Source organism: Micropterus dolomieu, linkage group LG21 (genome assembly GCF_021292245.1).
Source record: "Micropterus dolomieu isolate WLL.071019.BEF.003 ecotype Adirondacks linkage group LG21, ASM2129224v1, whole genome shotgun sequence".
NCBI classification, from domain to species: domain Eukaryota; kingdom Metazoa; phylum Chordata; class Actinopteri; order Centrarchiformes; family Centrarchidae; genus Micropterus; species Micropterus dolomieu.
This window is the reverse complement of record NC_060170.1, coordinates 742,003-755,171: the sequence shown is the minus strand read 5'-3', so window position 1 is coordinate 755,171 and position 13,169 is coordinate 742,003. Positions and strand designations below refer to the sequence as shown.

At 42.1% G+C, this 13,169-nt stretch overlaps 1 protein-coding gene across 5 annotated transcripts; it reads right to left on the bottom strand.

Moving 5' to 3' along the window:
• Nucleotides 1-801: 801 nt before the first annotated feature.
• Nucleotides 802-11,374, bottom strand: ydjc (YdjC chitooligosaccharide deacetylase homolog). Of its 5 annotated transcripts, none has more exons than XM_046035242.1 (6): nucleotides 11,351-11,374; nucleotides 8,148-8,323; nucleotides 7,305-7,464; nucleotides 6,352-6,451; nucleotides 4,268-4,445; nucleotides 802-1,228 (listed from the first exon to the last, which is right to left on the bottom strand). In XM_046035242.1, exons 2-6 carry the CDS (start codon nucleotides 8,309-8,311, stop codon nucleotides 898-900), a joined length of 933 nt encoding a protein of 310 aa, XP_045891198.1. In that variant the 5' UTR covers nucleotides 8,312-8,323; nucleotides 11,351-11,374; the 3' UTR covers nucleotides 802-897. The 5 variants fall into 5 exon arrangements, 4 of the variants coding, with proteins under 4 accessions (XP_045891198.1, XP_045891196.1, XP_045891197.1 ...); XM_046035240.1 differs by lacking the exon at nucleotides 11,351-11,374 and adding an exon at nucleotides 11,108-11,282; XM_046035241.1 differs by lacking the exon at nucleotides 11,351-11,374 and adding an exon at nucleotides 10,544-10,644.
• Nucleotides 11,375-13,169: the final 1,795 nt, after the last annotated feature.

Below are 13,169 nucleotides of genomic sequence, written 5' to 3'. Positions count from 1 at the left end.
TAAAGTAGTGAGGGTACAGCTTGTATAACAGTGTAAAGTAGTGAGGGTACAGCTTGTATAACAGTGTAAAGTAGTGAGCGTACAGCTTGTATAACAGTGTAAAGTAGTGAGCGTACAGCTTGTATAACAGCGTAAAGTAGGGAGCGTGCAGCTTGTATAACAGTGTAAAGTAGTGAGCGTACAGCTTGTATAACAGTGTAAAGTAGTGAGCGTACAGCTTGTATAACAGCGTAAAGTAGGGAGCGTGCAGCTTGTATAACAGTGTAAAGTAGTGAGCGTACAGCTTGTATAACAGCGTAAAGTAGGGAGCGTGCAGCTTGTATAACAGTGTAAAGTAGGGAGCGTGCAGCTTGTATAACAGTGTAAAGTAGTGAGCGTACAGCTTGTATAACAGTGTAAAGTAGTGAGCGTACAGCTTGTATAACAGCGTAAAGTAGTGAGCGTGCAGCTTGTATAACAGCGTCCTGATTTTTGATCCGCATTCATAAACCTATGGACACTTATTCTCATTTCTCTGAGGAAATTCAGGGGAATCCAATCACACGTTTACTGGCAGCTTTATCAGAGGTGTGTCAGAACTTTTCAAAGTAAAAGCTCTCAATAAACTCAACATGAAGCATTGCTGTAAAAAAAAAAATTCTGCTGCCTTTATTTTGAAGTCACAGTCACTTAAGAGCAAGTGATTGTATCTCTCATGACTGAGATCTGTTTACACTGTTATACAAGCTGTACGCTCACTACTTTACACTGTTATACAAGCTGTACGCTCACTACTTTACACTGTTATACAAGCTGTACGCTCACTACTTTACACTGTTATACAAGCTGTACGCTCACTACTTTACATTGGAGCAGTGTCATTTCTTCAGTCACATGAGAAGATAGAATCAGATATTCTCAGAGGTCTTTGAAGGCACAGAGCTGCACTCTCTCCTGGCTGTAGAGGGCCAGCAGGGACGGGTCTCTGAGTACGCTCAGCTCATGCTGTCTGTCAGCTGACTTGGAGAAGTCATCGGGGCCGTCTCCACAGCCTCCTTCTTGGGGGTGACTGGGGTAACCCGGGTGGACCATGAGCTCTACCGTGACCGCAGGCGGATTCGAGTCTGATGCACTGCTGGAGGTAGTCCCTGAAGGCCCCGCAGCCAAGGCATGGCTGAGGGCCCTCTGAATGTTAGGGACGGACATGTTCTGGCCCATGGTGGTCAGTCCCAGGTATATGTCTGGCCACCTGTGGACATGGAAAAGGTTTAATCCCTGACTAGTGCTTGTCATAGACCATGACGACTCTACAGCAGCCGCCGTTTCATAAATCACACACCAACATAACAAAAAGGTTTAAATCCGGTACACACCAAACTAATCAAACAGCGGTCGTCTTATGTGCATGTGTTACCTTGCACAGACTTTACAAATTTTACAAGTACGCAGCAGGTAAAGCAGCAGTGAACACAGGGTGCAGGTGTTGGTTTCGGTTGTTTGACAGGCTGCGTCATTAGCAAGCCTATTTTGCAGCTCACCTGCTGCTGTGATAACGGATCACGGGTGGGAAAATACGGAAAAAAGACGAGTTCGTTGTCTTTTAAGTGACTTTATAAAACGTAGCCTACTGCTGATGGAGAAAGTGGAGTGGAAGGGCGAGACAGAGAGGCAGGGCACGCCGGTGTTTTTACCTGAGGTGTAGGTCTCTCGTGTGTGGAGAGAAGAGAATTCCGAGTAGGTGCGAAGCATATTTATAATATTACTATGTTTGTGGTGATTAAAACCTGCTTTCACATGGCAGTATTATGTGAAAAACATCCCAGCCTAAAACACGCTGACAAAGGAGGTCAGAGAACAGCAAACAGAGGGCATAATCTGAAAAGCTAAAACCACCTGCGTCGGTCTGGAGAGGCACATCATCACCAGCTAAAGGAGACAGCCGACGAGCTGAATGTGCTTTACTGTAAGTCTGATTAGTCAGTTTCTACCCAAAGGCCATCAGTCAGACAGTGTCAGGAACAATTCCTGTGCAACATCCAGTGTTGGGCAGTACAATAATAATATTACTTACTCCTCGCTCGCTCTTTCTCTCTCTCCTGAACACCGCTGCACAAACCTAGAATAATTTTTTAAGGAAGTAACTAGTAATATATTACAATTTCTGAGTAACACTGGTAACGACCCTGTAACACAAACATCCACTCAGGCCCCATCCACACTGCTATGTTTTTGTTTAAAAACAGAGTTTTGAAACGAACACGATCTCCATCCACAGAAGCGTTTTAGCTGCGTATCAGAGTTGATCTCCCGTCTACATTAAAACGAATGAAAACGCACATCTAGTGGCCGTACACGTAAACTGGGCATGTGTGTGCCAGTGTAAACATGAAGCAGGTGGTCTCTTCCGTAGTACTACAGACGAAGAATCAGACCAGATTTTTTTTTTTTGCATGGACCAATAACGAGCTGGGACTGTTATGAATGTAAAACGGGAAAACAGACCGGGAGTCGCCACAAAGTGAACGGCGACATGCACAGTACAAGTGTAGGCAGATAAGTGTTATTTTCACGGTACAGAATATTTTAATAAAAATACCATGTCAAAAACTCTGTCAGCAGCATCGTGTTTCTGCTTTGCATGACTTATAAGACCCAATCAGAGAGCCGAGTGTGAGCGTTTCTAAAGTCCTCTGTTTTTGCCCGTCTTCACTGAAACGCCCTCCAGAGTTTCGAAACGCAAAACGGAGTCGACAGCGTTTCCAAACTTCTCTTCACTGTTGTAGTCTGGACGGGAGGTGCACACATAGCAGAAGGTCTGTTTTAATTCGAAAACGTAGTAGTGTGGGCTGGGCCTCAGGAGGCTGCACCTACAAAGGATACATTGTGTACTTTATCACTGCCACTATAACTTCTGCTCACTGTAATGACGGTATATAGACATGTAAACATGCATACTGTACATACTGTAACCACCCACTTCATGTCTATACATATATATTCTTTTGAACTATTTCTATTAGTTTGCAATTTAGAGAAACCCATGACTTGCACACACTTTGTCAATAAAGCTAATTCAGATTTTTTTTTACGAGAACAGGATAAAAAGACAAAAAGGTCATTACACCCATAAAACACTCTCTGAAATGATAAGTTCAGAGCTTAAAATATAACTAATTCAGATTTTTGACATAATGTTTATGGTTTGATTCCATATACATACACTTATACTGTAACTGTGATTCACTTCAATACCACACATCAAATGTACACAGGTTTTGAGGATGTACTGTAGTGTGCTCACACTGGAACATATCTGAAATGTGTGTGTGCATACTAAATGTGTCTTTGGGAGTGATGTAGACAGACAATATTACCCCACAATGCAATTCACACTACTTCTGAATAATTTTTCTTCTGAGCTTTTTGCATTTACACATGTAGATATACAGAACTCTATGTAGGTTTAGAAAAGGAATCACATGAGAAGAACTTTAACATGGGATTAAAAAGATGGCCACATTGTAAATAAAAACAATGACAAAATAAAGGACACAAAAGTAATTACATAAATGTGTGCTGATTGCCACACTGTCACTGTTGGCCCATTTATACTCCTATGTAGGTGTATGTGCGTAGCTACGCCATAGCCATTCATTTACTTGTGTGTAGGTGTGTCCGTCATTCTACAATTACACCCCCAAACGCTAGTCGTCAGCAGCACCACAGCGTCCACTGTGTTGACTTTACCGGCCGAGCAGGCTAACTTCCGGTTTAGCCCTCATTTTGCTCGGGTTGTGACGGTCAAATATGTAGATCCACCGTGTTACAGCCGCTGTTTTGGCCAATAGTAAAAGTTACTTCAAAGCACGGGTACTTCCTGTCGGGTCAGAAGCACTGCGAGGCTACCCAGCCGACCAATCACAAAGCTTACGGTCCGCGTCGCCTAGACGTGTAGTTATATTTTTGAGGAGGTGCACGTCAGGCTACGGCGTAGGTGACGCCGTAGGGTAGGGGGCTACGCAGAGACTACGCCGTCGATTTGACGAAGAAGTATAAATTGCACCTAAGCTGGAAAAAACACAACCAGTGAGATTAGCTATCAACAAAAACCAGGTTTAAGATTCTGTCCTCATTTTGTTCATCGACCTCAGCTGGCTCTACAAAACATTGTGTATGCTAGTCTGAGGTATGTTTGAGGTGCCACTTCATTAGATTAACATACAGAGACTCCTCTAAATCTTATTTCAGACTACTGACACCAAAAGATGAATCACACGCACTGACAGACCTGATTCCATAGCGTGCGAAGACAGGGATGGAGTCCAGAGCGTCCTTCTCCACCTGTGTGTAGAAGCTTTGGAGGTGTGCTGGCAGCCACGGGCAGTCATGTAGACCTGGCTCCACTGGAACACGAGTATATGGAATCCTGAGATCAGACAGGACCTGTGCAAACACCTCACGTACCTCTGCAACACATCGTACAACAACATCAATACTCTCACCCCACCTGTCTTTTGAGCCCAGGCTTGTATTGGTTAATAGACATTACTTCATCGACTTAATGTAGTCATCATTGTGGAAAACTATGAATGCAAAACTAGTAGTAAATTTGAACGTGTGCACAGTACATGGTGTTGTTTTCCAACAATATAGTGAATTTTGAACAGTAACATTTTACACAAGTTGATCACAAACGCCTTTTTATGCGGCTAGCATACATTGCTCAGGAGGTAGAGCAGGTAATCCACTAATCAGAAGGTATTTGGACAAGATGCTGAACTCCAAATTGTGTGTGTGAATTTATTAGTTTCAATGAATGAGCACGGTAGGTAAATAGTATTCCAGCTGTTGCTTGCAACAAGGCTAAGAAGCCTTTTACTTGATGACAGAGGCCAACTCTAGCAGGTGGTGTTTGTATTTTGCACAATACACTTAATATAATGGGAGTGTTTGGTGGAGGCCCCTGTGCGTGGGATCTTCAACTCCCACCTCCGGCAGAATTTCTTGCACATCCCAGGGGAGGCACAGCTCTCTGCCATCCTTTGCATGGCTTCATATCCCACAGGCAGCATTTCAAAAGCAGAGCATTTTTGCCTGCCTGATTTTGCTGACTTGTTTTATTGATTTCGTAATAAGTCCTTAATTTTTGTGCTTCTACCTTGGGTAAGAGTCTGCACAGGATGTTTTATTTATATATTATTATTTCTGTCTGACTTCCTGCTTGGTTCATCTGCTCTGTTCAGCTTTACTTCTTGTATTCTCGGCAAAGCAGAGGGCCACTTCTGGGAACTTATAACACACGCTGCAGCTAGTCTGCTAGAATCACAAGTATTGTCTAGAATGACCGTGATCAGCTCCAGCAGCCGGGTCACAGCCTGAACGCAATGCAGCTGTGCCCGGTGGAATCTAGCCGTTTCAAACTTTCTGGCTGGAGTTATACAGTCTTCAGGAAACACACCAAATAAAACTTCCAATAGAGTCGTAACACGTTATCTTGTGTGTGGAGGAGCTCAGAGAGCAGACGAGAGAGAAGCAGCACGACTGGCTCAAATGTCGCGACGTTCATTCTCATGTAAACAAAAACGCATGTCAACACAATAAGAAATATCGAGGTCATGTTGATGTATCGTACGATAAGTTGACAATGTAATTAACGTAACAGGCCTAGATGGGATGAGGGTCAGCAAATCTGAGACCATGATTTTCTGATGGAGATCGGTGGATTGCTGCCTCGGGGTTGGGCACATGACGGAGTGTAATGTTTTGATCTCGGGATCTTGTTCACGAGTGATGACAAAATAGTGTGTGAGACGGACAGGCAGATGCGTTCAGTGTCAGCAGTAATGCGGGCGTTGTAGCGGACCAGTGTGGTGAAGTTGATCTATGTTACAACCCTCAACTAAGGTCATCAGCTGTGGGTAGAGACAGAAACAATGAGATCGCAGATACAAGCGGCTGAAATGAGCTTCCTCTGTAGGGTGGCTGGGAGACAGAATGAGGAGCTCTAACATCTGGAGGGAAATCCAAGTAGAGCTGCTGCTCCTTTGCATCGAACGTAGTCAGCTGAGGTGTTTCGGGCATCTGATAAGGATGCCTCCTGGGCACCTTCTTTTGGAGGTTTTCTGGGCATGCTCAACTGGGAGGAGACCCTGTGGTAAACCCAGAACTTGCATTTTACCATCTCGTCCTCTGTGACTTTTAAAACCTGCAACTGGAGTAAGGTTATTTACGTAATAAATGTAAATATCTAATAAACTTTGCCGTTATTTTATTTGCAACTTATGTTAGTCACTGAGAAATGTGTGGCTTGTTGAGTCATCTGTGGTTTAGTGTACAATAGCAGTTAAGAGTTTGCGGGGTACTTTGCATTACTTGGCAGTACATGGACGTGTTGGTGTCCGTCCATGTGGTGGGGCAGATGACCTGTCAGCTCCCTGAACAGCCGGACCTGGGCTCGCAGCTCCAGCTCCACCTGGGAAGGAAAAAACACAACTGGAGGTTACAGTAATGGGGAAACACAACTTCCTCTTCTTCTCTCGGTAGTTGAATATTAACAAAAGTGACTTGGCTAAATGAGCCGGCTGTTTGTTAGCTAGCAGTGTGTCAACAAAATACTGTCCATGACTTCAACTTCAATAAAATATGCAACACAGCAGTAATCATGTGACAATCCTGCTCTTATGCAAACTTCCTCAACATAAACAAGACCTCACTACCTCCACATGTCTAAAAAATGAACTAAGGTTATTACCAGCAAGTTTACAATAAATATATCATCATTTCTTATTCTTGGGGTGGTCAAGGGTTCACATCTGAACCAAAATATCCATGTTTTGTGAACAGGCTTGTGAACCACAGACTAACTTGGGATGTCTCAACAGACAGACCTGTGTCAGTGTTTGCAGGTTCTATAAATGACTTATGTGTGCATGCTTTTTCATTCTTATGGTTTGACATTTTGCAACCTTCTGTCTTTTCTTCCTTTTGGTAAACTAACTGCTGAAGAGTTTAACCTTTTAATTTGTTTTACAGATGTATATTGCCCCTCTTCTCTATGGACAGTTTATGGTGTATTTGCAGAATCTCCTGAATTTACGGTTTTGTATTTATTATATTAATTCTGTTGGATTTCTTTGCAAATAAACATTAACATACACATATATTACACACACACACACACACATTATATATATATATTTATTTTTTTCACTCACATCTGGATGAATCATGTCCATTTAAACTATTAACAGGTCTATGGGCTCATTAATACATGCATACAACATTACTAAATGAGATCAAGCTAGTCTGGCCTTTGGAGACTGTACCTGTTTCATGCTAAGCTGACCTCTTTCCAGGGCCTGACGGAAGCCCATCTTCCCGTGGAAGAAGCCGTGCTGGTTGATCAGTGTGGAGGCCTGCTGGAGGCTCTGACACACTGGAATCCCCTCTGATAGGTTGGCATGGAGGCCGATGGGGATGTTGTGCCTGACAAAAAAGAGGACCTTCTGTAAAACGTTTATAACTGAAGTTCCATTAAGTAATTCTGCTCTTTATCACATTTACACTGGAAGCAGCAGCAACTGTAAAACCTCAAGCCTCAACAACCACTCGATATTCTTGTGTGTGTAATTTATATTAGGACTTTCAAACTCAAAATTGCAATAAATATACAATCCATTAGTGAAAACCTCAGGTTGGGGTAGCAGCAGACTAAATGCTAATCCTAAAACAAGTCTGGACTCCTAAACTTTTTTTGGGCCTAAGAAAAAATTTCTAAATGTGAGAAAATTCTAATAAATCACTCGAGCCACACGGACTGGTACAAGTGGTTTTTGCATGAACGTAAATGCTCCGTACTTGTATAGCGCCTTTCTAGTCTTTTTGACCACTCAAAGTGCTTTTACACTACATCTGCATTCACCAGTCATACACTGAGCCTAAGTGCTCAAACGGAAACTAACATACACAGCCGCCAGGGGCAATTCGGGGTATCTTGCCCTCAACATGCAGCCTGGGGGAGCCAGGGATTGAACCGCCGACCTTCCGATTAAAGGCCAACCCGCTCTACCTCCTGAGCCACAAGGTCCAAGAACAATTGCAACCAGGTGCACAGGGGCAGGGGCCTGGGGCTCACATGCACCTGTACAGTACATCAGCACCAACTCTACCTTTTCGCCAGATCTGCTGCCTCTTTGGCAGCAGAGGCGTTAACCAGCAGTGACACATTGGAAATGCCTCCAGCCTGGAAGCAGTCCACAATCCCCTGGTTCCTCCTGGGACAGTAGCCGAAATCATCTCCCGTCACCACCAGCATTATTCTGGGCTGTGGCATTATTGCTGGTCTCTGTGAAGGACAAACAGGAGACAGATTAACACTCATCACGAGGGCGGCCACGGCTCATTAAACAATTCATTAATAAGTGGTTCGATCCCCAGCTCCTCCTCTGCACGTCGAATACACTGAAACTGAATTCCACCCGAATGGTCAGGCCGGCACCAAATTTGATGATAAAAAGCAGCTAACTTTCATTTTTCATGTGTGTTTCTTACTTGCACATGAACATAAACAGACTTTTTATATCACAACCCACCGCCAACTGGATTACTACAATAAAATAAAACCATGCGTCATGTTTTGTGGTGACACATTTTAGTTAGACCTGACAGATGCACCAATAAAAGCTCAGGAACTGTTTCTACCCAAAGTAATTCATTGAACAGACATGGTCCAGGGGCTGGATTGTAAAGTAGCTTGTCCATACCTTCACTTTGATTTGATGAGTATTTGTGTCAGATGGATACATTTCATGCGTAAATTTAATTAACACATAGAAACCAAATAGTAACACCTTAGCAACCCTGTCGGCTAAATCTCAAAACTTTTCCTCTTGGCCCTATGTAATTGTTTTTCAAAATCCTTTTGAAAGTAAAAAGGAAACTAGATATTAAGTTTAACGTAATGTGTAAAAATAGTCTTAGCAACCACCAAGCAACACACAAGTCTTGTATGTAGCAATGATTAACTGCAAATCTGAAGAAATAAGCAATTACTTGGCAATAACTGTGACTTTGACTCAGTGGTGGACTGTAACTAAATACATTTACTTAAGCACAGTACTCAAAGTACTTGAAGTACTAGTAGTTGAGTTTTAGGTTACATCTCAGAGGGACGATTAGCCGATGAATCAATTAGTCGACTACCAGAACATTTAAACTATTATGATGGTTGAAGTCATCTTTCCTGCAGAAACATCTGATGGTTCAGCTTCTCCTCTTCCTCTGAATGACTGTAGAAACTGTAAAGCTTGTTAATAATGTTGAGCTTTGGACTGTTGGTTGGACACAATAAGCGTTGTAAAGGTGTTACTTTGGGATCTGGATAACTGTGATGGCATTTCTCACTATTTTCAGAATCTTTACAAATCAAACAATCAATCAATCGATGGAGAAAATAATCAATAGATTAATCCAGAGTTGCTCTCAGATACAAATAGTTCACAAGCTGAGCTCCAGCAGTAAATCCTGCTTTACATTAATGCGACAGTCACAGAGACATTTTACTGCTTTAATACTTTAACTACATTTTCCTGATTATTCTTAAGATAAATTTACTGAAGTAACACGTAAATGCAGGATTTCTCCTGGCCACAGAGTCTTTTACAGTGTGGTATTAGTACTTTTACTGTACAGAATCTGACCACTTTCTTTGACTGAGTCAACACATGCAAGGACATCCATCCGTCCGTCTTCATCCGCTTATCCAGGGTCGGGTCGCGGGGCATACAAGGACATTGTTGTCAAAATATCTAATCTCCTCTTGTTCTTGTTTTGCTGTGGTCTAAATGTAAACTGTGGTACAGGATCTAAGTCTACTGTATGCTGGAAAAGAACAGGTATTTACAGTGTAGATTAATAACATCTCAGATTAAGTACAGCCTAATACCATCAGCATGTCACAAATAAATGATGATGCAGATGATGCAGTCTAGGCTCATCTGACACACAAATGTAGCCTAAGTGACTATGTTATGACTCATTGTCATAACTAGACAATATGTATTAAATAATCTAAAGTGACTAAGTAATCTAAAGGAAATCACTGCCTTATCAAGCTTTTGGTTACCAGAAATAAGGCAATTTAAGGACCAAATATCCGTGTCTGTCTCTGATGGGACAGAAACACAGCAGCAGTGGAACCAAATGTAACGTTAACAAAGCTGTGATACTGCCTCTGTACAGCACAATGCTACTGTTTTTAAATAGACAATATTCATTCAACTCTATGGCAATTTTAAAGCTGTCGTTTGAGGTGCGGTGTAGTAACTTTAGCGCTGATCTGTGCTATATTTTGGTCACAGTAACGTTAACTGTTAAGTTAATGTTAATGCAGGACAAAATACTAAAAACACCCCTCTAACAAACATCCACGAAACTAAATATAGTCTCAGCAGTTATTACAGACTTTTATCAACTCCTCTCCCCCAATTCAAACAAAACTGAACATTTGAAGACGACACTATCTTTATTTATTCGCCAGTAAGCTGTTGTTATGTGCTAATGTTACCGGCTATATGTCCTCTCTGCCTTCAGTCCCCGTGGAGCGACCCACTGGAGTTACCGCCACAGACAGGTTCGCATGGTGCCTCGGGCTACAAGAACAATATCGTCACGTAATAGACCTTCATCTTACCCATTGTTTTAGGCACGTTTGTCCATATATGCGCAAAGCCACACAGGTACGCTGAAAGGAAACTGTACTTCCGACTAGCAAGCCGCATTGGTGTAGGGTGGAGTTGACTTTCCTAGAACACGCCGCCCTCTGCTGGAGGCAACATGGCGTCTCCAAAGGATGCACCCAGCGAGCAGGAAAAACTTCAAAATAAGACGTCCGTAGCACTTCTACATGGACGCCTTCGTCTAAAAGGAATAAAACTGCACAACTATATATTTTTATGCCAAAACATATTTTAGGTTAGTGTACTCTTGTATATATGAATATATTTTATAACATATATTTATTTTGCACTTGGTAATCCTATTTGTAAACACAGCTATTCTGTTAGTAAGCCTATTTATCAACGCAACTAACGTTATGCTTGATTCTAAATCATCTAAAAATGAAACTTACCATTTTATTTAATTCTGTAAATCTGGTGAAACGACCGTAACGGAACCTCTCTTTTTCCAAAAAAGGCACGCCATCGTCTTAGTTCACAAAAGTTATCGCCTAACGTTACTCTCCAAAAACGTTCTTCTTTCCAGGAAAACGTAGTGAAACGAGTAACGTTAACCACGATAAGTGGTCTAAGTCGAACTGTTAACAGGAACCTTAACCTCTCCAGTAAACTTTAGCCTACTTAAACATACATACACGTCAGAGAGCATTCACTTTTCAATAGCACCACCTCGTCATCGTAATGTCTCTTTCACCATGCGACAGTGACTGTGCAGTCACTGACCGCCCACTGGCTGCTGTTACCGTGGTGGATATATTAATGGATATCGTGTGCAGGTATAGGCTACCCGTCCAGGACGGAAGATTGTCTATACAAGATCCTGGAGCTGGAAACAGGACGCGCAGCCTTATCAGTCTGTAACTTAGACTATAGCATTTCTGGTGATACAGTTGCTCTTTAGAGAAAAAGTCTCAGGTTCCAGTACTTCACAAAATGAGAAAATCTTCATAACATTTAGGAATATACGCAGTAGGCTATGTAGGCTCTGACCCACAGCCCCTCTATAAGGCAGGCCAGGCAAGTGATGCTGGCCCCTTTGAAGCAGGTCTTAAGTTTATTGTATGTTCACACAGAAAACGTGAGAAAATTTTGTAAAGTTGTATGCTGTTATACTGTTATACACTACTGTCCGACAAAGCAGTTACATTACATACATTTTTAAAACACATTTAAATGAATGGTGGCGAACAAACAAACAAAAAATGCTTTAAAAACACAATTTTTCTTTTTGTTAAAGTTAATCGGCACTGGCATTCTAAAGACACAGTTTGAATAATTTCCTGTTAGTGTAAAACATTCAAGTATATATGTCCTGTATATTTACTGCAGCTTCAGTTCAGACTTTCCGATTAACGCCAACCCGCTCTACCTCTACATGTCACAGTCTGCTCACAGTAGCAGGGAGTCAGGCAATAAACAGAATTACAATTGCTAAGACACATTTCTTGAAACCGTCACCCATATTCTCAAAACTTAAACACAAAACGCAGTCTTTAAACTACATTCACAAAACCCCGACTCTTCTGGCAAAATCAAACAATGCTTTCAAAACACAAAGTCAGTCAACAGGTAAAACACTACAGAGCATTCTTTAGACACCACAGCAAACAGCTGAGAACACGGCGTCCAGGGCGTGTAGTTACAGAAAAATTGTTTTTGCATGGAGGAAACACATTTTCCAATTTCCAAATATACTGTAATCACAACTTAGTACAGTAAATATATAGTATACTGCAAATACTGCAAGTAATACAGTATTGAATATCTGTATATGCAAATACAGTAAGCTCAAAGAACAAAGAAAACTATAAATGAAAAGCACATTACACTCAAAAATGTTGTACAACTGCAAAATCAATGTCAGTACAGTAAGAGAGTTCATCCTCATCACATGCAACCTTGTCCCTCGCCAAGCAAAGCAGGAAACCCCCTCAGAAGTGCTGGACGCAGCCTGACTGTAACAACACTCCACACCTATCACACCACAGGCCAATTCCATTGCCCGTAAGGGATTTGCTGTAGTAAATGAGTTTCGGTCATGGACCTTCCACCATCAGGCAGAGAAACATTCTTCTGTTGGATTGAAGTAAGGGCTGTAGGTTGAAGGGAATCATTTATGAACCACTTGCTTAGCGGGACACCACAGTGAAAGCTGACATTGTCCCATAGACAGGATGTACTGCCGGCTGGTGATCCTGCTGCTCACGCTCAAACACAAAATTCCAACGTCCACCCAGAAAAGTAAGATGTTCAGTGTTACTGTATATGGCCCAATGTTGAATGACCTGGAAGCAATGACCCGTCCCTTACTTGTAGCTTGGTCAGAGGATGACATTGCCACTACGCTGGCCAGGGACTTGACCACATTTTGGTTTGATCACATTAGAAACAAGCACACCACATCCTAGACTATACTTACTGGTGTCAGAGGTCCCACAGAATTCTGAAACATGG

Bases quoted from the DNA above. Each gene is read 5' to 3' on its own strand.
- ydjc (XM_046035240.1), bottom strand. The intron at 6,452-7,304 runs GTACAGTCTCCA...TTTCCTTCCCAG, and splicing joins GTCAGCTTAGCATGAAACAG to GTGGAGCTGGAGCTGCGAGC. The intron at 4,446-6,351 runs GTAATGCAAAGT...GATGTGTTGCAG, and splicing joins ACACGTCCATGTACTGCCAA to AGGTACGTGAGGTGTTTGCA.